This window comes from Candoia aspera, chromosome 2 (assembly GCF_035149785.1).
Source record: "Candoia aspera isolate rCanAsp1 chromosome 2, rCanAsp1.hap2, whole genome shotgun sequence".
Classification (NCBI taxonomy): Eukaryota; Metazoa; Chordata; class Lepidosauria; order Squamata; family Boidae; genus Candoia; species Candoia aspera.
In genome coordinates, this window is record NC_086154.1 from 78276907 (window position 1) to 78300513 (window position 23607).

Sequence of the window (23607 nt, forward strand, 5' to 3'; positions counted from 1 at the left end):
TGGAAGGGGCAGAGTTGCACCATGACATACTGTATATTTCATTATTTTGACAAAATTTCAGCTTGCTACAAAGACCAGAGTCCAGCTCATAAAGAAAGTCATGTAAATCAGAACTTTAGAATCAGTGTCCAAAAAGTCAAGTTTCAGAATGTGCTGAGGTGAGGAAAAGATTCATGGACTAACAAAAAGGGCTTCTTGGATGCTTTCAAAATAAAATAATCACTATAGTCGCTGCTCAATAAAGAAGCCCAAGGGTTAACAGGTAGCAAAGAAAGCTACTCAACTCCTGCTTTGGACCAGGCTTCAGCAACAACAAAAATTGTTCCACCAAGAAACTGAAGGGCAAAATTGAAGCTTGAGTTCAACATAAAGAGGATTTGGAGAAACTTCTACGTTTTGAATTAGTTTAAATCTTCAAGTTCAGATATATTGCTTTCTAGGGTACTGACGCGGGACACGGTGGCGCTGCGGGTTAAACCGCTGAGCTGCCGATCGGAAGGTCGGCGGTTCGAAACCGCGCGGCGGGGTGAGCTCCCGTTGCTCGTCCCAGCTCCTGCTCACCAAGCAGTTCGAAAACATGCAAATGTGAGTAGATTAATTGGTACCGCTTCGGCGGGAAGGTAACGGCGTTCCGTGAGTCATGCTGGCCACATGACCCGGAAGTGTCCTATGGACAACGCCGGCTCCAAGGCTTTGAAACGGAGATGAGCACCGCCCCCTAGAGTCGGACACGACTGGACTTTACGTCAAGGGAAACCTTTACCTTTACCTTAGGGTACTGAAGGAACTAACTACAGTCTGGATGAACTCTTACATACTATTGGGGGGAAATCTGGAAATTAGTAAAGTGCCAGATGGCTGAAGAAGAGCAAATGTTGCCCTTTTAAAAAAAATTTCAGCAGACTATAGACCATTCCAACACTGAGATTCTAGAGTAGATAATAAAGCTTATCCATTTCAATCTGGCAACTTCCTTAATAGATTATGGGAATGCTGTTGACAAAATATGCCTTGACTTCAAGGAATGTTTTGATAATCCCACATCATGCTGCATAGCAAGCTAGTTAAGAGTGGGCTTCATGGCATGACAATCCTGTGGATACATAGCTCGCTTGAAAATTGTACTCAGAAAATACTCAATGTTTTTTCCTCAGTTCTGGGTCTTCAAATTTTCATTAATGATTTGGTTTAAAAGATCAGTGTACAACCCTGTTTTTTTAGCCAAGGGTTATATTTTGCTTGAGCGGTATATTAGAGGTTATACTCCAAAACTATTGGATAGGACAAGGGCAAAATTAATGCTGATTTACATTTTATTCAAATGTACATGTTTTTAATTTTCTCCAGTTGTCACATTAAAAGTTAGAATTTGGTAATGACTCTTGGAGAGCTCAAAGAGCTGCACATAAAGGCTTTCATGGGGCACATGCAACCTTAGGGTTATGTGCTGTTGTGCCCTACATCTTCAATCCAAAGGTGTTATACTAATCGAACAGTATTTTCTGCTAATAGAAGGTGGTCTTCCAAATTCTGGTGGCTTCCCATCCACTACTACTTTCATATTTCACCTCTCACCATTCCAGAACTATCTTCAACCTTCAGTACTATCTTTGGGGAGAGCACAAAGGATTGTAGGGAAGAAAAACAAGGATATCCTACTAAATCTGTAGCATTCAGCCTGTTCTTCACTAAATTCAATTCATATATGTTCAATTACTTCTTTTCAGCAAGTTTGCCACATAGCTCTAAATCTTAATTTTTGCCTTCTGTTCCATTGTTCCTTGCTATAAATGATTTCCCTCTTGTATATGTAATATGTATTCTGCAGGCTGAGGGGATGGTAATAATCTAATTATGACAATTTTGAGGCTAATAGTTGTACCAAGACCCTTAATTATAAGCTTTCTACCAAGCGTATCTTTGCAGACGTCTGTTGGAACTTGGTAAGAAGTGAAAAAAACAAGTGCAGATAATAATATACTGTATATAAATGATAACCGAATAAAGACAAAGCCTTCTGCAAGCCAAATTAAATTCCTTATAATTTCATAGATGTGTCTTGACAACAAGAAGGAAGTGATCTGCCATTGCTTTTTTGTGAGGTATCTTTTCAACTCCCCAGTCTAGCTGTAAGCCCTTGTTTTCCCTGAAAGTTCCCCATCCAATTCTAATCAAGCTCAGATCTGCTTGGCTTCCCAACCCAGGCAAGGTTAGCCAAATTCTTTCACTTCTAAGACTTGACAATATCTTAATATTTTGCTTATAATCAATTGTGTATCTTGAATACAGGACAAAATGATTTAAGTAATTATAACTAATGTGCTATTATATGCATTCTAAAGAAAAGAAAAAGCCGGATGAACTATCTTTGCCAAAGAAAGTAAATACAGAAATGTTAACCTTTTATGAAAAAATAATTCTGAGCTAATGTAACAAGATGCCATACTATTCCAAATAGATACTGAAGTTTTTAATCCACTTCCCAGAGTTTTTATTTACATGGCTATACTGCTTAGAATTGTGGACAGGTTGACATAATTTTTTCTGATGTTGTGCTTACCCCTGAGAAGATAGAGTCTAATATGATTATTCAGACAGAAAATAATACATTGTGTAACATGTTGAAAGTTGATTGAGTATTCGCAGCTCTCAAAGGATCTTTCTAATTAATGGTCAGACCATCATGTTTTAGTCAGTGACCCAGATATTCCTTATAGTACAACTTTGCATGTTTACTCAAAGTAATTGCCGAATTCATTTGTGCTTATTCAAAATACAGGAATAAGATTACCATGTTAGAAGAATGAATAGTACTTGCTCATGGTAAAAATACATTAAAATGCTTGTATTTCAATCAATTCACAATTTGCACATTATTTAATTAGCATTAATCACTAATTACTCATAGAAGCACTTCTTTATGTACTTAAAATCATTTTATCCATGAAATGGTCAGTTAGTCTCTGAATGTTCCATCTTTGTTTATAAAAAGACTGATGAAATTCTATGCAAGCTCTTTCAATTAATTTTATTGAGTAGCCAAATTTGATAAATTAGCACAGCTAAAATAAGCATTTGCATGTGTTACAAATGACTTTTTACAGGAATAAAACAGTGAAAATTACAAACTGTAAAAAGGGGAACAAGTAAAACTTTGCCTTCAAGTCAGAAGAGCAAGGTTTACAATTGCACACTAAAGATCAATGTCTGAGTTCAGAAAACAAGGATTAATATTACAATATTTTACACTACTTTACAAAATCAAATTTACTTTAAGAATTTAATATGTAGTTAGTGAAGAGAAGTCTTGTCACATTTGATGGTCCCTTAATATTCTGAATTACATATATTCTGTTAATCTTGAATAAACAAGCATTTCCGCATTATTGCAAAACAATCAATTTATTCAAATGCAAATTAAATTACAGAAAAGTAAATGCTAATATGTTGTTGCATGATCAAATCTAGAATATTGGTAAATCATACTAATTATTATTGAAAATCTTGAACTAGAAAAATAGAGAATATCTGCTGGTGACTGCCATGCTGAGATGGGAGCATCAAGGCTACTCTTGCTTGCTTATGTTGTTAAAGAACCTAAAACATAGAAATTGTGATTTAACAGTTATACATGGGTCTGCCCTGCAATTCTTAAGAAGTTGAAGTGGATATCATTTTTCTCCTCACAAAGAATTAGAAAATTCAATTCTATTTCAAAGTGCATGAACATTCTAAACAGCATTCTATCCAGAGAGCATAATATGCTCACAGTTAACATTTTTCAAACTTAGTTAGGGATGTATTCTTGAAATAAGTTTATCAGGTTCCCAAATTTATTGAAAGCCCATTATTTCTGGTTTACAACATGCCTTTCCCTCCTGTCCATGCAGAAGATTTTTACATACAGAAAGCTAGGCGTGGTGCTGCTCATAAGGTTTTTAGAATTCAAGTTCTGCAGAATCTGATCACACCAATTCTGTGCTCCAGTGCCTGAATGCCTGAAGCAAGAAGGAACACACAGCCAGAATGAGGTGCTGGACACCTACTTCCCTATATCTGTTCTTTGCCTATTCCTTCTTTCCAGAAGGCTGACCTATACACATAAGTTTGTATATTTTTTGCAGAAGAGCTAATTAATCCTCTGGCATATAATGTATTTTAAAGCACCCAACTGATTTCCATTGCTTACAAGTGCATATCTCATCATGATTATTTGGTTCTGAAATAGATTACCATTATTTACAAACATTTGAAAGTACCTAAATTAAAAACAAATTAAAACAGTGACACCAGCTATAAGGTTCCTGAAGTCAGCAGGTATTTTCATTTGGTATCTGAATTATTTTTAACAAATATTCTCCTTTCTTTCAGATGTTAAGCAACAATTTTCTAAGAACTCTTCATAAACCACTCCAACAAACTGAATAGATCACCATGCAGACAGTGTAGTTATAGAACTATGTTACAACTGCTATTCCAGTTGGTAGTTGATAAACACCATGGTTCATGAGAGAACTTCACTGGCTTTTTGCACATGTGATCCCTTACCCATTCCTCAGATGGATGAAACTGTATAAATTAAAGCAATGACCAAAAAATCAATGCAAATGATTCCACAAAAACTACCAGGAAAGATAGAAATATTAGAAATATTTCTAATCCATTTTTCTTTGGGGGGAAGGGAGTGAAATAGAGGGCAATGTAGAAACCCATGATTGCCATAACTTATACCACCATGGTTGTTTCTGTTGAAACTTTTACAAATCTCAATACACTAATGTTATGTCATTACTTAAATTATAGCAATTTCCAGGGAACTAGTAAAAATAAGATTTCTCTTTTATGTTTATACCTGTGCAGTATTTGAACATTCTGAACTGAGTAGGGTTCCTGCATATAGTTTTCCCGTTAAAGCCTCAAAATGCTTGAATAGCAAAATTATTATTCCTAAATATGACACTCCTCTGGATTTCAAACAAGCTATAAATACACCTCCAATGTATTATTTAGCCAGCAAGGGTTTTATCGAAACCTCAGCCCATTACAAAAAGGTGACTGAAAAATTAATAAAACATAGTATGAAAATAATGGTTTTTGGTTTACTGTCTGTTCCCCTATTTACTTTCAATGAATCAAGACTAAACACATCATGCTAACAGCCAAGACTAGGATCAATTATTGTTCACTATTTTTTCAGCTGTACCAGATCTTTTTTATTTTTAATTCTTACTGAACATAATGTAATCTCATTATTCTTCCAAGAGCTAGAATACTGACACATCCTAAAGGCTTTTAAATGAATTATTCATTTTAAACCCATGTAGACTACTTCAAGTTTACTTTTGTTCTTATCATAATCAACGTTTAAAAGCCTGGAAACTAAGCTCATTAAAACGGCAAGTATTTTGTCCATAATGTACTTTTCATTGTTCCTTTAAAAGGGCAATTTTTAACTAGTGAAGTATTGCAATAATCAAGACAATATTAGTTTCCTGGAAACTCAGTCTTGGGAGTTTTTAATTCTAGCAGCAAAACACAAAGCAGAAAAATAAAAATGAAAGGTAAAAAAAGTTAGTTTATAAACATTTCTCCAATATTGCCTTTTAACTTTTGCCACAATTACTTACTGTGAAACATTTTTGCAGTAAATTAAAGGCATCCAACATGTTCAAATTTATTTTAAAGTTTTAATGTACAACTACACAATAGTGTACTTAACGATTCCATGGTCCTTTGCTTTGTTTGCTTTTCTTTTTCCTTTGGGGGGGGGAAGAGGGGGAATCACAGTGAGATTTTCATCAACTGCACCAGGCCAACAACTTACAGGAGCATTACAGGAACAAGAGTTCTGCACGGAGGTACATTCCTTTGAGCAGATGAATCATTTAAGAGAAGAACTCATTTATTCACTTGTTGCTGAATATGCAAAAGAAATTCATAATATGATAATGCAGATTCTGTTCTGTCTTCTATCATGTTTTGTAGGAAACCTGGTTTCCACGGACTCTCATCCCTTCAAAATACAAACACAACGCCATATAAATACATGCTAATATACTTTATTCCTTATAAAACTATTCATCATGGTGATTGACTAATAATGATCACATTTGGTTAATATTTATAGTATGCATAGAATATAATGTACAATTATCTATGTAAAAAGTATAGAAATTTGTCTATTTTAAAACTACCAGTCCTGCAAATAACTATTAATGATTTTATAATTCTTCCATTTATATCTTCACTCCTGCCCTTTTATTCCTCTCCATTATGTTACTTAATACTTTCAGCTATTTTTTTTTTGCACTGAATATGCTTTCTTTTTCTGCAAAAAAGTGTCTTGCTATACCAGTCTGCAATTTAATGTGTTTTTTTTAAAACCATTCGATTGTGTCTGATTCTTGGAGACTGCTTGGTCAAATCCCTGCAGTTTTCTTGGGACATTTTTCAGAAGTGGTTTGCCACTGCCTTCTTCCAAGGGCTGAGAGAAAGTGACTGGCCCAAGGTCACCCAGCCGGCTTCCTGCCCAAGGCGGGACTAGAACTCAGGGTCTCCCATTTCTAGGCTGGTGCCTTAACCACTGCACCAAACTGGCTCCCTTAAGGTGTTTACATGCATGTAATTGTTAGTGTTCCAGAAAGTCAAGCAAAGTTTTGTTCAATCTAACAATCATATTTCACAAGCATTCTACTTACCTTAGAATATACAATATAGGAAAGAAAGGCCTTTGTTCCCTTAGCCAGAAAATAAAAGCGAGCACTCTAGAAGATTCAGCTGTGTCCAATTCTGGAAGATGTGTCTGTCAAACAAACAAACAAAAATGGTGGGTAATCATGGGGCAAAAAATACTGTAAAATGTATTCTGTATTCAGAATACTGAACAGCATATACTTCATGGACTGACTCTAACTTCACTAACCTAATTCTGCAAGATACTTTTCATTTTGGAACAAAACAAAGTAAATCTTTTTCCTGATGTTTTTCCTCAGACAGAGCACTGCAACTACACTTAAGTAAATTTAAGATACAAGTAGTCCTTGACTTACGACTATTCGCCCAGTGACATTCAAAATTACAATCGTGCTGAATGAGGGGAACCTATGATGGGTCCTCAGCGTTCGGCCATCACAGCGTCCCACGGACACATGATTGCAATTTACGACGTTCCCTGTTGACTTCCCACAAGCAAAGTCAATGCGGAAGCTGTCGCGAAGTTGGAAGTCATAGTCACACAAGATCCTTGCTTAATGACAGCAACCAGGATTGCCAGAATTGCCATTGCTAGGCGGTGTGATCACAAGACATCACGCTTTACAACCTCATTGCTTAACAACAGTAATTCTGGTCCCAATTGCTGTCATAAGCCGAGGACTACCTGTACAGACCTTTAATGTAACAGATTAAGGGGGAAAGGAGTATCCATGAAAGCAGAAGGTCTGTTCATTCTGAATGTGACTTTATGCACACATAAAATGGGAATGGAATTTTATGCATGTGTATTTTACATATTTTTATATAAATAACATGTCAAATGGGATCTTACACATGGACAGAAGCATCTAGTGCAACAACTGTTTAGTTAATGATAACATTTTTGGGAAAATTCAGTTTAGTTCTTCTAAATAATAAGGTGTAAATTCAGGCATTCATAAGGGGTACCTAAAGGCCAAACTTCTGTTGGTCTAGTCAAAAAAGCACTACAGTTTGCACAGCTGGTATTTTGTCGGCCATGTTTTAATTGTTCTGTGTAGTGCTAAGGAGCCACATTACCATAAAGAATAGAGGTAGGTAACTTGATCCTGACTGATACTTTATCTTAAATTTCTTGAGTCAATTTCAACTCTTGGTAACGACATTCCCGTTGTTTTCTTGGCAGAAAGATGGAAATGGCTTGCTTTTACCTTCTGGCTTTAAAAAAAAAAAAAAACTTCCCAGGCTACTCTACAGTCTCCTCTAGGATTTCATGGCAATCTCCCATCCAACTACACATTAGATCTGACCCTATTTAGCTTTTTCAAGACCAGGTTGATTAGCTGCTGCCATCTGCTGCAAAAGTTTTGTCCTACAACTCTGTAAATCCTTAACTGTTACCATATTGGCTAGGCTTGATGAAAGTTGCAGTCCAAAACTATGAAGGATTCAGGTTGCCTATCCTTGCTGTGAGGATATGTTCTTACCATACTGTGTGGTAGTGATGCATAGTTTGGGGCTCCAAGAACATGGCTTATAAAGTTCTGTCCACAATTCTTTCCAACCCATAAGAACATGACCTGTATATTCAAACACAGAAATTAGTAAATAATACATGCATTAGATCGTCACTTCAACTAGGCTGACAAATTACTGCTATGAAGCTTTATGGGGAATGAGATACCTTCTGCTAATGCTCATAGTATATGTAAAATCCTACTTACAGAGCCAGCATCCATAAGATAAGCCCCATCCCGGTTTATCTTCTCTACAGACAGCTGAAGAATGGGTGGCTGAGGTATTGTTCTGTCACCAATGTTGAGGGCCCCCTAAATAGATAAAATAATTTCTAACAGGCAGATAAAACAGCAGATCTTATATATTGTAAAAATGGGCTGCCATATCCTGACTGATATCAAGACCAAAACATGCACCATATCATACATCTATAACATAGAGAAAAATAATTCTCCAACTTTATTTTTTAAACAGTTGTTAATGTTTCCAGATAGGGTGGTTTGCAAATTATATACAATTACTGTTCCTTGCACTATGCAAGCGTTTACATTTGCAGGGACATCTTAGTTGTTCTTGAAAGAATCTCAAGTTCCATAATGTTTAGTTTACATTTAATAACACCATTCCACGTGTTAAAATACATAAATTTGCACCATTCAAATTTAGTTCTTTCATACCTATTTGTAATATCAGGTATTCTACTTGCATATTTCTAATCTTACTAGCCTTTGCAATTTATACATAATTCAATATCTGAGTCTCCACTCAATTGGTTTTATACACTAAAACAATGATTTTGATGGCTAAATATTTTGCATATCAAGTATAAAATTAGACAACCACATACAAAGATGGAAACAGCTTATAAAACTTCCAGTCTACACTATATGACATGTACACATGCCAACTGCTAATCCTATACATGGATGCCATAATTTGTACAAATTATCTTAAAAGCTGACAGTTGTATTTACATCTGCTTCTCCAGGTCTGTCCTAAGTGCTACCTTTACCCATCAGGTCAAGCAAGTGGTCCCTATTTGCAAAGTTCTGGACTGTCAATACACACATAGGTAGGTCATCCTCAAAGCTAGATAGGGAGAAGAAAAAAGTCTTCCCTGAGGCCTGGAAAATGGAAGACCGACAGAGAATATCCTAGAAAACTCCCCGTATCTGAAAAGCATGCAAAAGCATGCCTTTGTTATAAAACATGCACAAAAGCCAAATGTTTTGGCACAATTTTGTATAATATCTGAAGCTGGGTTACATCCAGTGGTTCCCAGACAAATTTAGATGAAAATCTTACCTCATCTGTGAGATTGTCAATTCTATAAAGACTGGGATGCATAATAAGCATGAGGTACACTAATGGCTGGCTTTTCACTTGACACATTGTAAAGAGGCGTTCATCTAAACGGGCATTTGTCCCAGTTTGGAATGCTTTCTGTAAGCAAAAGTAGCAGCAGAGAAATAAGACAACTTAAGAGTCATACACATTTCAAGACCTATAAATTTCAGCTATACAGTTTATATCTCATATATACAGGAAGTCTGGAAGCTTGTTCTCAATTCACAATAGTTTTTCTGAATTCGTTACTGCATATAAGTAACTGAAAAAATGATTAAATATGACACTGTAAATGATCATCACTAATTTTAACAAAATTTACTTAGCCAACTTAGTTACTCAGGCAATTTCTATTTTCATTCTTACCTGTTTTAAGAGAGCCAGGATGAACAATGGAAACAGACGCAATGATGCAGGAGCCATAAGACCTGGTTGCTGATTGGTTAAAACAGATGAGCGGTATGCAGAAAGAGAATCTATTACAGCATTCACCAATGCATCTCGAGCATCACTCAAACTAGCAGAAACTGACCGGTCAACAGCTGAAAAGGAACAGAACATAGTGCACTTGATTGTCAAAAAAGTGTTCATAACAAAGTGTCTCAGTGGATGCTTAAGTCTTTCTCTCTCTCTCTCACACACACACCCATGCACACACACCCTACTTACCAAAAAGAATACAAAGCAACAATGCATAGTGTCTATAGCCCTTCATGCTGTGACACATTCTCCAGCCATTTAGATACATTTTGCAAAGCATAGTTATGCATTCTAAATCAATCTCAACGAGAAGATTCATCACCACCTAACTTTTAAACAGTGTAGGATGATAGTATCAATTAATCAAACAATATTGTGTAATTCAATCCGACAATTTAGCACATACCCATATTGGCTAAAAGGCCTGTAATAGCTTGTACATCAGCTCCTAAATAAACGTCACTCAATTGGCTTACAACTGGTAAACAAAGTGTGTGGACACGAATTCTTCTTTCACCTGTTTAAAAAGAAGTTTTTTAATAGCACTTAAACTAAATCCAGGCTATGCTTCAAAAACTACAATAAATTAATTCTACTGCAGTCATGAGGTAAAGTGGGTTATTCAAAGTCATTCGTTCTACAAATTTAAATACAGGTTGCTGTTTTCTAACCAAATTTGTGTAAAAGACATTTTACTTCCCACTATATTCAAACCAAAAGTGCTATTTAACAGTGAAAGTCATGAGCATCTGCCAACAACCTATAAAGTTCTTAACCATGAAAGCTGCAAAAGTCTAAAGGCTTTAATAACAGCCCATTTTTGCTATTAAAAACTTGGAGGTATATGACCTTGAAGCATATATTGGATGTCATGACCCACTTACCTTTACTAGATGTATACAGGAGGGCTGACTGAAAACAGACTACCTGCATATCTGTCAAACTCTCCTCCACTGACATTTGTACAGCATATCCTGCATCAGGGTTCACATTAGGAAGAGACAACAGATCTGTTGACCGTACAAAGAAGTTGCCATGGAAGGTATGAATTGAAAGGCCTGTGAGGAAGAAAAAATATCTAAAATAGTATTCCTAAATAATTGCACACAATTTGGGGCTATATTCAGATCTTTATGCTGTTAATTACTGCAATGAAGCACAAGCAAAAACATTATAATTAATTTTAAAAGCCTATTAGCGTTCACTCTTCATCCTCAATGGATGTGCTTTCAGCGTTGTCACTAAGCACTTCTACAAGGTACCATGTTCATTTAAAACACCAAAGCAGAAGCAATGTGTGGAAAATGAATTGTTTTTATGGCAAACATACCCCACTGTCATAAAGCTTTTGTGGTAGTATTTTCAATGTAGTGAGGAACAGTTATTTCTTTGTGCATACAGGGATGGTTTTTACCGCAGACAAAGGGCAATCTAAACACAGCCAGTGTCTCTTGAAATGCTTAAGTTGATTAAAATATTCTTATTCTTAAGGAAGAGTTACGCAAATATACTAATAGCATTATCTTTTTCAGTCTGTTATGTTTTCAAAAGTAACACCAATAACTGCACTCAACAAATCAAAATATGTATTTTCTTACAGTAAAGAAGAAATGTAGACCTGTTACTGTGTTATTCTGAGTCAGGAAAACACTTGAACACTTAAATTTAGAAAAATTACAACATTCATTAACACAAAAGCTAGCCCATCCATGTGTGCTGCTCATTTTGCATTACCTCAAGCTGTCAAGCTGACTCAAGCTGTCCTCCTCCCTCCAAACCGCAAATTTAGCTACCAATCACCAAAAATCTATCCTTTTGCCAAATAAGAACATCCAGAGCATAAATTTACCTTTGCATTTATATTGCATTCTTTAAAGATCTTCCTTGAAGCACTGATCTGCTATGATAGGCAGACCAGATTCTCCAAAGACCTGAGCCAATTTATTTAAGGAACAATAGAGCAAGCTCTACGAAAAGGGGAAAAAGAGAGAGCTGCCTCCATTGTAGCCATCCAATTTTTTAAAAGACCTTGCATCTTAGTGAACAGGATGCCAACAGTAATATATTCCCATGACCTTTGAGATCAACAATATCAGATGATTTACACACGTGGAAATAGCCATGAGTGATTGATTATACAACAGTTTTCATAACATCCTATGACAACTCTTTCACACAAGTTCATACATTAGACCAGTGTTTCTCAGCCTTAGCAATTTTAAGACGTGTGGACTTCAACTCCCAGAATTCCCTAGCCAGCACGGGCAGTAGGCTAGGGAATTCTCGGAGTCGAAGTCCACACATCTTAAAGTTGCTAAGGTTGAGAAACTGCATTAGACTGTGAAGTAAAAGTAGTAACTTACACAATGCTGAATATCAGACATCATTTGTTAGAATTCCAAATTCAGACTACCTAGAATTTAAAATGGTGACATGCACATTTGTGAACTGCTCATTTAGGCAGTTATGACCACAAAGCTTTGATTAACACTGGCATATTAAGCTGTCTGACCTTTGGTACATCTTATCCGCATGACAGCCTCAAAGCCAATCTTTCTAGTTAAGTATCGTTTCAGTTCTTTCTGTAATTTCTCCACCAGAAGAGAATTGTGTTGATGATGGTAAGCTTGATAATAATAGACACTACCAGCAGAATACCTTGATATACATCCTAAAAGGAAAAAAGCAAACAAGCCTTTATTACTTTTGAAATTAAAGAAATGCAGTATGCAAAAATTACATTTTTTTCTCAGTTAAGAACAGGAAACATGTACACTCTTTCAAGCACTAGGCACATTCCTGAAATGGAATGCTTTTCCTCAATAATAGATTTTTAAAAATGATGAACTAAAGATAGCATCAAGTACATTACTGAAATTTATTGCTCCATACTTTGATTGTAATGTTTTAGTTTTTACAATTTAAAATCTATTATTGTAAAATCCAAGTTCATTATTCCATTTTACAGTACCACATCAGAAAATACTTTTTTTGCCTTTTTTAATTAAGCAGGAAAGAAAGCAAACCAGTAAAACAGGGCTTCTCTTTTATACATACATACATATTGTATATATATAGTTTTACACAACAGTTTCAATAAAGGATGACTACATTTCATTATAATCATCCATACATAATCTATGTCTTTAAGCAATGTATTCCTAAGTTGCTAGCAACAAGAATGTCTTACCTAATGAAGCCAAGTCAGAGTACTGCCCACTAAGAAGAAACAAGTCAACTGCAACCTGCTGTCCTGAGCAATCCAAGGCCAATTTTTTATAGAAGTCAGTAGATGGTGTCAGATGTATATCCTGGTAAAAGGCAAAATATGCACCTTGAAGGGGTGCTTCACTCATGTTGGTGCCACCAACAAAGCAACATTCCTTGAAGCACTGAAGCAGCTGCACCCGCCCAAAGATTTAGCACAGCCTCTTTGTTTTGTCTCCATGGGCATGTGTACGCACTGAAGATGCTGTCAAAGTAATGGGAGGTTGCAACTGTGGGGGTGGTTGAGAAGTGGTGCTTTGCTCACAGCCTTACTGTAAAGACAGCATTGTTCCAAATGATGTGCACTGCTCTACGGCCCAATATAAAAAATGCTAGTAATGTTCAAACTGAAGCAAGGATTTTGTTACAAATGAACTGAGTCTGGGTTTCCTAACAGTCAGAATCAGAATTAAAAGAGGCCATTTAGTCATTAAGTGGCCTGCTCAGTTTAGCAAATGAAATTAAAGCATCCACAACAGTCGATGCTTATATACATCCAGTAAAGGGGAGTTCAAGAGCCAGGTTGCTGTAGTGGTTAAGGCACCAGGCTAGAACCTGGGAGACCGTGAGTTCTAGTCCCGCCTGAGGCACAAAGCCAGCTGAGGGACCTTGGGCCAGACACTCTCTCTCAGCCCTAGGAAGGAGGCAATGGCAAACCACTGCTGAAAAACCTTGCCAAGAAAACTGCAGGGACTTGTCCAGGCAGTCGCCAAGAATCAACATTGATTCAAAGGCACACATGCGCGCACACACACACACAGGAGTTTACCACCTGCCCCGCAATGAATTCTACAGTTGAGTTACTCCACTGTTAGGAAGTTTTTTTGTAATATACAGTTAGACTCTGCCTTCCTGTAACTTAAATCCATAATTCTGTGTCTTGTGCTCTGTAGTGATACAGAACATGTTCTGTGCACTATCCTTTTAGATATTTGAACAGTGGTATCATATCTCCCCTTAATCTTCTTTCCTCAAGGCTAAATATGCCTAGTGCCTTCAAATGTCTCTTCATAAAAGTGTTTCTGCTCTACTGATCATCCTCATTGCCATGTTTTGAACCTGTTCCAGTCTCTCTGAATCATTCTTACATTGTAATACTCAGAACTTCACCCAGGACTCAATGCTAAGTCTGACCAAAGCAGAATAAAGGAGAACTATTAGTTTCCCGTGGTTTGGAAGCTATGCTTTGGTTGATACATCTGCATTTTTTGCAGCCACGTCACACTGCTGACTAAAATTATTTTTAGAAGGAACCGTTACAATAAAAAGCAGATTTATTTTAAGAGTCACTTAAAAATCAGACATAAGGTTTGTTTTGCTAACCTTTGCAGATGCTTTTTGGTTAGGCTCTTCCCGAGGTTTGAGTGCACCTGCTCCTAAAGATGGAAGCTGTGTTTGGAAGACAGTAATCCGACCTCCAGTAGGTGACATAAGTTTAAAAGCAGCCTGTAGTGCAGGTCCCAAAGCACTTTGGGTTTCCAAAGAGTTAATAAACATCTGAGGCAAAGTTCTCAATAAATCCTGAATTAGCTGAAAGAAAACAAAATTCCATCTTTTTTATTTGCTATATTTATTGATTTTTTATATTGTCCAATAACTGAAGCTCACTCTGCAGTTTAAAAAAATAAAACCTAAATAAAATCAATAGCAGTACTAGGTGAAAAATCTTTGCCTGATGGTGAAAAGACCAGAATACATGTGCCAGTCTAACATCTCTGGAAATACCATTCCACAATCAGGGTTCCTCCAAGGAAGAGTCCTTAAATTAGTCACTCTGTTTGTTTATTTAAAAAACTTATTAACAGCATCATCTCATCCAATAGAGCAACTGAAAGCTTCAGAAGTTGGTTTTAAGTTCCAAGCTTATCAGTATGGATAGTAACAGTTGATCAGATGCTCGGAGCTTTAAAAGTTATTATACAGTGGGTGAGAGTGTGGATAACACAGAGGAATCAGTAGATCAGCAGTTGGCCTCTAGCTGTGCCAGTCTGGTGTAGATGACTCAGGCCCAGTCTTGTCCAGTTATCTGGGAGGAGTTTGATCAGGTGGCTCTTGAGAAGTGGACAGGGTCCTTGGGACTCTGAATTCTGCCACCTGTGTGGTAGATCATGTCTCTCCTTGTTGGTCAAGGCATCCAGGTGACATGCAGCTGAGTCCAAACAGTGGTGAATGACTGTCCATGAGAGGGAACTGTCCCACCTGCCTTGAAGGAGGCAGTGGTTCGCTTCCTCCTCAGGAGGCCAATTTTCACTCAGTCTCTGACTTTATTTGGAAGGTTGTAGCTCCAAAAGATGCTAGAGGAAGTAGATTATCTGGACCTGCTGCAGTCAGCTTTCAGTCTGGGATATAGCACTGAAATGGCACTGATCGCAATTGTGGATGATCCCTGACTGTCTATTCCCACTTTTCTTGAACTCTGAATTGCATTCAATACCATTGTTTATGTTATCCTTCTGGACTAGCTGAGAGGGTTGGAAGTGGAGGCATGGTCCTTCAGTGGTTCTCTTACCTCTGGGGCCAGTTCTAGTTGATGCGGGGGGGGGGGAGTTCTAGTCCTAGGCCCACAGGTGCGCCTGTGGTTTTGTGGTGCGCCACAGGGTTCGACTCTCTGTTCTTTAACATCTACATGAAACTGGTGAGCGAGGTCACCCATTGGCATGGGGCTAAGTATTGTCAGTGTACTCTACTTTGGGGCGTCCAAGTGATGCCATGAAGGTGCTTTCCCAGTGCCTGGAAGATGTGCAGGTATGAATGGGGAACTAGCTTTGGCTCAACTATGACAAGGACTGAGTGGCTGTGGGTTTTAGGGTCTTCCATATCTAGTGACCATATCTAGTAACTCTGGGTGGGTTTACACTCCCTCAGGTAGAGTTGATGTACAATCGGGGGGTCCTCCTGGACTCACAGCTCCTATTCGAGGAGGAGGTGCAGCCATGGCCAGGGAGGCCTTCAGGCAATTACATCTTGTGTGCCAGTTTCACCCTTTCCTAGATAGGGAGGCACTGCTCATGGTCACTCATGCCTTTATCACCTCCCAATTAGACTATTACAACATGTTCTACATGAGGCTGCTCTTGAAGTGTGTTCAGAAGCTTCACCTGGTCCAGAATAAGGTGGCACATGCAGTATTGAGTGCTTCACAGTATGCCTATGTAACACTGCTGCTACATAAACTGCACTGCTCCCAGTAGACTTCTAAGTGCAATTCAAGGTGCTGATTGCCAGCTTTAAAGCCCTACATGGCATGGGGCCAGATTACTTGCACGACTGCCCCTCCCTAATAGTTTATGCCTATCTCACAAGATCAGATGGGGTGGGCATGCTCCAGGTCCCATCAGTGAAACAGTTTCACTTGGTGAGTCCTAGGAAGCACACTTTCTCTGTCATGGTGCCTACTTTCTAGACAGTCTGCCTCCTGATATGGACAGCCTCTACCATACTGGTCTTCCAGAAGGCTGTGAAAACTCAGCTATTCCCCCAGGCACTGGGGCCATGTTGTTGATGGAGCTCTGATATGGGTGTGTGTATGCCTGATACTTGGATAAGATTTGTCAGGGGCCTTGACTTTGTTTTCTTTTGTTTATGAATTGGTTTCTGTTTTCATCTTGTTTGCCACCAGAGTTCCCTTGACAGATGGGCAGTCATACAATTTTCAATCAATCAATCAATCAATCAATCAATCAATCAATAAATAACCCGCCATCATTGAGTCAGGCATGCATAATATAGGAGTACGTTAAACCCAAAGCTGAATACCCATGTTAACCGTAAATTAACAGGAGCAAGACACTTTTGATGGGACAGATGCTTAAGCACTGCTTATATTTATTGAACTATCTGGGCTGCTCCTGGCAGCAGTAAGCTTAGCACACTATTAGGTGGAAAGGAGATGATGTATGTTGGCTCAGACAGTAGCATAAAATGCTCCCTTTTGCACTATGTGAGCAGTCTAGGGGAGAAATCCACTCCTATTTTGGGCAATCAGGGCCAAAATCCAACCAGCACTGTTTCTTGTTCATCAACCAAATGAGAGGTTCCCCAAGACAACTGATGCGGTAATATTCCATCACTAGATGACAACTTGAAGGAACTGGTCTTCCTCAAGATGAACTTTCTGACCTGTCACCAGAGCAAGTCTGAGGACTAACCTTTCCTCTCACTCTTCAGACTGCTGGCTGGCATTTGTCCCAACATCAGGCATGAAACATTTTAACTTACATTTTAGTACATGGGATAGGCAAAATAATATCTCAAAGTCAGCTGCTGAAAATACTCTTTTGCTTATACTTACATTGTATAATATTCCTCTTACCTCTTTGCTTTCGTTTAAATTTACTAATAAGTTCTCCGGCATGGGTATAAACACATCTACAAGACAGATAACAAAAGTACTGAATCACTTTGAGTATATATTAATTACTTTATTATTAGATTTATATCCTGCTTTTATTTGGACAACTCAAGGCCACATACATAATGCTCTCACCTATTTTCTCCACAACACAGCCCTTTGAGGTGAGTTGGGCTAAGAGAGTGTGACTAGCCCAAAATCACCCAGCCATCTTTCATGCCACCTGTGATTAGAACTCACAGTCTCCCAATTTCTAGTTCAGAACCTTAGCCACTACATCAAACTGGCTAGATATAAAAATATTTACTCTTTATCATTTGCATAGCATGTTATCTATATTGGCAACATTCCAAAGGAGATTATGAACTCCTTTCCAGCAGCAGTCACCAGGACAAACAATGCCCCAGTCTAGCATTTGGTTTACAATGGGACTTCTTCAGATATATCTGTTGAAGATAACTCTATATACCTGTCACTTTATCATGTTTTTATACACATAGAAGATACATGTGCAGAGAAATAAGAATAAATTTCCAACTTATCCTTTAGTTAAAGGCAAAGCAAAAAGTTTTCCTTTATTCAGGATATAATAGAAAAAAAAATCTCAAGGCCTAAACTGATAAACTATCTGATAGGACTGTGTAGTAATTCAGATTAGATTTCAAAAAAGTGCTTTCGAACATGTGAAGGCATGGAGGTTGCCCCCTTTGCAACTATGTAAAGCAGCTGTGTCTGCAACTGCTACATTATCCACATTTTCCAAAGCACCTTTTTGGAATTGAATCCAAAGCACTGCACAGTCTTAAAATTTGGTGACCTCTATATATTTTGCATTTTTGGTTTTGTCAACCACCGCAAGCATAATTAATGGAAGGAAACTGTGTGAGTTGTAATTTAAAACACCTAAAAAGCATTAAGAGGCCTACCTCTAACCTAAAGTATATGTATCAGCCAAATTTTTATCTGAAGTGGGCAATGTACAAAAGTAGCATTTCGATGTATTCCTATTCTGTATTAGATGTGAAGCTGTGTTAAACAGGATATGTTTTTCACCTCAATCTGTCTTCCATTATCCAAAGCAAAAATACCTGCCTCATTTTCTGTCTGTATACTACATTTAATTTTCCATTCTTGGTCATCATGCAAGAAAGGAGGCAGGAAAGATGGTAAAAAGCAGGATGCACATCATATGTATGTGTAAGACTGAATATTTAAATGCAGAAATCACACTTCCAACCCATTTTGAAGTGTCCAAGCATTGGGTCCTTTGAAGCTCAACACAGCCACTTGAAGGCCTTCCCCAATGACATGTGAGCATGTGTGTGTACATGAACAGAAACATTTGTGCTAGGATGAACATCAGTGAAGTGTCCCTCCAACCTATTATTGTACACCCCTTAAAAATACTGATACCATAGTCCTTCACAAGGGAAAAGGGGTGGTCCAAATGGCTAACTTAAGTTAAACAACTTTTCAATGCACCATTAATGCTGATGGGGATGGTGAGTGGTGAGGGAGAATGACTCAATCTACAGGGAAGATGAAGAACATTTGGAAAATTATGTACCAGCAATATACATACTTTAAAACTATGCTAGCACAATATGAAAATACTAACATGTAAAATAAATTTACAGTTCTCAAATCTAAAAATAATCAGAACCTGGTGTTTACCAACATTAATTACTTTTTTAAGTAACTGGATTTTGATATCTGATTTTGCAGGAGACCCAATTACTACCATCTATAAAGCAGAGGTGGCCAACCTTTTGTCTATGGGGAATGAACACTTTCCAACATTACTTAGGTGGTTGAGGATATTATTTTGAGTGATGATTTTATGTACTTTTCTGTGGAGGTTTCTTCTTTTTAATAATTTTTACAGCATGTGAATCTTATCCATTAGCCTCCACAGCATTTTTACTTTAGACAACAGACATTATCAACATCACAATCCAACCTGAGATGATCGCCCAAGGCCACTATGCCCAAGGCAAATCCCTATTTGATATCAGATGTTTCAATCTCAAAAAAAAAAAAAAAAAGATGAGATTCACATGATGTACTGAATGCTATGGTGAGCACTGTGCCCTGCATTTGCTTGGACAACATTGATGGCTAGAGTAGGAAGTCACCCAAACAGAGGACTCTGTGAAATCCAGGATTTCTTGTTTTGTTGGGGAATGTGGAGGAAGAATTTACTTGAGTTATTAGATTCAGCTACATAAACCAACTTGCTAGTTCTTCTTGTAGATGTCTGAAGTCTAGAGGTATTTTTAAGAGAGATTTATTTTTTTGTTGGAAGGTCAAGCCAAAAAGAAAGTTCCATTATGAGGACAAGAGGAAGCATCACGAACACATCACACGCAGACAGCAAACAGAGGTTACTTAATTTTATCTAAAATAAAATAGCTAAGAAAATTTCCCACTGTAAGGAGTCTTATTTTTCTGAGTAAAACCACTAAGCAAATAAGTTCAAATCACATTGTTCCAATCAAGATTAATCAGGAGAACTCTTATGAAGTCTTATGAAGCTGTATTTAGGCTCTAAGCCAGGGTTTCTCAACCAGGGTTCCTTGGAACCCTAGAGTTCCTTGAGAAGTCACTAGGAGTTCCCTGGGACATCATGATTTATTTAAAAAATTATTTCAAATTTGGGCAACTTCACATTAAAGAGGTAGGTTTCATTCTTTATTTTCAGTTTAAGAACACTGTTAATGCATCTATACAGGCCTACACATGAAACGAATATAATAATTTTGTAACTTCTGGCCTATATTTGAGTCTGAATGTGCAGGGGTTCCCTGAGGCCTGAAAAATATTGCAAGGGTTCCTCCAGGGTCAAAAGGTTGAGAAAGGCTGCTCTCAGCTGTGTAAAGGGCCTTGAGAGAGAATGGAAAGACTGACTATATTATAAGACATCAAACAATTCTCCAGAATACTTAATTGCATGTTGAATCCTGAGCATTTAAATATATTTTTAAAATATTAAACTATGGCAGATGGGTAGTTTAAAAGCTTAATAAATAGTATTAGTATCATGTGCTATATATCTCGATTTCCATTATATTTAGCATATATTATATATATTTAGTACTGCAAACTGTTCATTATTTCTTCATGCTATTACCAAGCATATGTTTAGTAAATGAAGTAGCTAAATAAATAAACATAATGGCTGAAGATTTATAGTGTTTTCTTGGGAACAAGTTTTCTGGGAAGTTGCTGAAAGTTAACTATCATTAGCTACAGGCCTTCCTAGAAGGAAATTAAACCAAAAGCTTAGCTTACCACTTTTGAGAATAATTCAAGCTGCTGAGCTCATGGAAACATGGTATTAATCAGAGTTACAGAAAAGTGAAAGGATTAAATCTTTTAAAATGGAATCTAGTACTACAAGACTACGGTAATGGTCACCTATTATTAAAAGAGATCAGAATTATTCACGGTGGTGGCTGCTATTTATGATGGCACTGAATTACCTCTATTACGAGTACTCTTAAAATCAATTTCCAGAGGACATGCACTTCAGACTTTCCACACATCTCTGGATGGCCACTGTGGGAACAGAATGGTGTATCGGATAGGTCTTTGCTTTGATGCAACATGGTTCTTCTTTCTGTCCTAAATTTGGATCTTGTGATTAATCATTTGGAGAGGAGGTAAGGGGTGGAAGATGCCGAAATTCCTACTTACCATCTCTACACAGGCTAGAAGCTGGATGGCAAGAAAAGGCTACTGAGGAAAAGCAACCTTTTAAATTCCCCTCATCCCCAAGTAGCTATATCTAAGATGACAAAACCTCTATATTACTCCAAACGCAAACTGCTACAGTCCTGAGAGATCTTCTACAAACCACAACAAATATTGTTTGTTTCCTGGACCTATAACCAGAAAGTTACAGTGAAATTGAAGAAACCTTGAGAGTCGTGTGTGAAGTGCTTTGTTTTTTCTGACATTTCCTATAATGGAAGTGGGAGAAGACAGAATGTGTAAGAGAAGTGAGCTAAGAGGCAGCCCTCAAACCTCTACAGCACATGAGACAACTATGACTGGGCTACTTCCCCAGATAGCTACACTCTGTGTATGTGAAAGAAAATCTGCAATGAAAAATTAAAAATCCTAGTTTCATTCTAAAGCAAAAATTGGAAACAGCAAAGAGACCCTGCTTTTCTTGAAGACAGACAGAAACACAGATGATTATTTGAGGCATATCCTACCTAGAAGGAATGTATTTCTACCACGTCTTTGACGAGAGGATACATTTGCTCTTTTTTCTTGCTTGCTCTCCTGGCTTATGACTGAGAATCATCTTTAACAGCAAAGCACCAAGACTTGTTATTTAACAGGCTTTCCCCCCCTCTTTTAAAGCAGAAAATGTGTTGGATTAATGTTCCAATTTAGGAGTGTATGACAGAAGTCATAAAGCATACTTCATAAATTTAGTATTAGAGATTATTTCTTCTTACCTTCAATATCCGAAATGATTAACATTTGAGGCTGTGAGAGACCTTCCTGGAGGCTATAGAAATGGATTGTGCTGTCAAATGTTATGAAGCCTATTTTTGTTCTAGTGTTCCCTGGGAGTCTGAAAATGAAGCACAGAAACTTAGTACCAGGCATTAAATATATAAAGTGTGCACATTTAAGTTGAACAGATATGTTTTCATAAAATAACATTTTGTGTAATGTGTTAAATAACAATGTATGTAAACATAGTAGTCTTCCATGCACAGCTATCAAGCTCATATTCAGAGTGGTTCATTAAGTTTTCAAAGCAGTGGAGTAGAACTTTATGGTGACAACAGGGTGACAAAAAATAGAAAGCCACAGAATGTTTCTTTTTAAGAAAAAATAATAATTTGACCAAGGGGAAACATTCTGGAATGGAGAGAAATTATTTTACATTCATTACAGGAGAAGACATTTTATTTGTTTCTTATAAACATTGCAAAATAGAGTTCTCTAACAAATTATCCTTTCAGAGTACATACACACATTCCTTACAGAATATACTTCACCTCAGCACTTTGAAACCTAGCATGAGAACACAAGCAGCCCAACTTCTTTAGTTGTTTTTACAAGAAACATTATTATAAAATATCTTTGCAGATATTTAGTAGTATAAAGATAGAGCAGTATAAAGGTAAGAGCTACAGAAGCAGAATAAATCTTTCAGCAATTCACGTAAATTTGATGCCGACATTTTTGTAATAGCTATATCCAAGGTAAATATTATCAATACAGAGCTTCAAACTGTATTACACTGAAACTTTGATTTATCTGAAGCTGATGCAATGGACTTTGCTTGCAGCAGATGGAATTTTCTGCATCATGTCTTCACTGAATATGTTGAGCCACCATCCACTGTCTTCATTGCAAAAAAAAAAGTGAAATTTTAGAGACGGTAACTGCTTGCACCTCCTTTAGCAGCAGTAATTTCAACTAAAATATTTTCTTTACCTGTAGACCAATCCTGCACATCAACTTGTAGGTATTTTTGCCCATTTCTCTTCACAGAATTTCTTTACCTCATTTGTATTTTTTGGTTTTCTTGCGTTAACTGTTTGTTTCAAGTCATGCCACAACATTTCAATTAGGTTAGGATCAGAGCTTTGACAAGGCTATGCCAAAATATAAATATAAATATATATAAATATATATATATATATATATATATATATATATAATTTATGTAATTTCTATAGCCACCCATCTCAACAAGTGACTCTGGGATTTCTTCTGCTTCAGCCATTCAGTTATAGATTTAAATGAATGTTTAGGATCATTGTTGTACTACAAAACCAACATTTGTTTAGGCTTTAGCTCATGGAAGAATACTTTGATATTCTCCTGTAGAATTTGCTGATGTAGTCCAGAATCCATTATTTGCTCAATGACTGTGAGCTATCTGGGTCCTAAGGCTACAAACCATGATACTGCCATTGCCA

The 23607-nt window shown here is 37.2% G+C and overlaps 1 protein-coding gene across 2 annotated transcripts in view; it reads right to left on the reverse strand.

The window, feature by feature from the left end:
• Positions 1-3013: 3013 nt before the first annotated feature.
• The window catches only part of SEC24A (SEC24 homolog A, COPII coat complex component), a 46406-nt gene continuing 25812 nt past the window's right edge, over positions 3014-23607 (reverse strand). For both annotated transcript variants that reach the window (XM_063292299.1, XM_063292298.1), the window contains exons 11-23: positions 22126-22244; positions 17618-17673; positions 14629-14835; positions 13229-13349; positions 12551-12709; positions 10923-11096; positions 10445-10555; positions 9925-10100; positions 9517-9654; positions 8418-8522; positions 8181-8273; positions 6699-6802; positions 3014-6013 (exon numbers count right to left, since the gene is read on the reverse strand). In XM_063292299.1, the coding sequence (XP_063148369.1) occupies positions 5899-6013; positions 6699-6802; positions 8181-8273; positions 8418-8522; positions 9517-9654; positions 9925-10100; positions 10445-10555; positions 10923-11096; positions 12551-12709; positions 13229-13349; positions 14629-14835; positions 17618-17673; positions 22126-22244 (1678 nt within the window). In that variant the 3' untranslated portion in view covers positions 3014-5898. The remainder of the gene's footprint in view (positions 6014-6698; positions 6803-8180; positions 8274-8417; positions 8523-9516; positions 9655-9924; positions 10101-10444; positions 10556-10922; positions 11097-12550; positions 12710-13228; positions 13350-14628; positions 14836-17617; positions 17674-22125; positions 22245-23607) is intronic.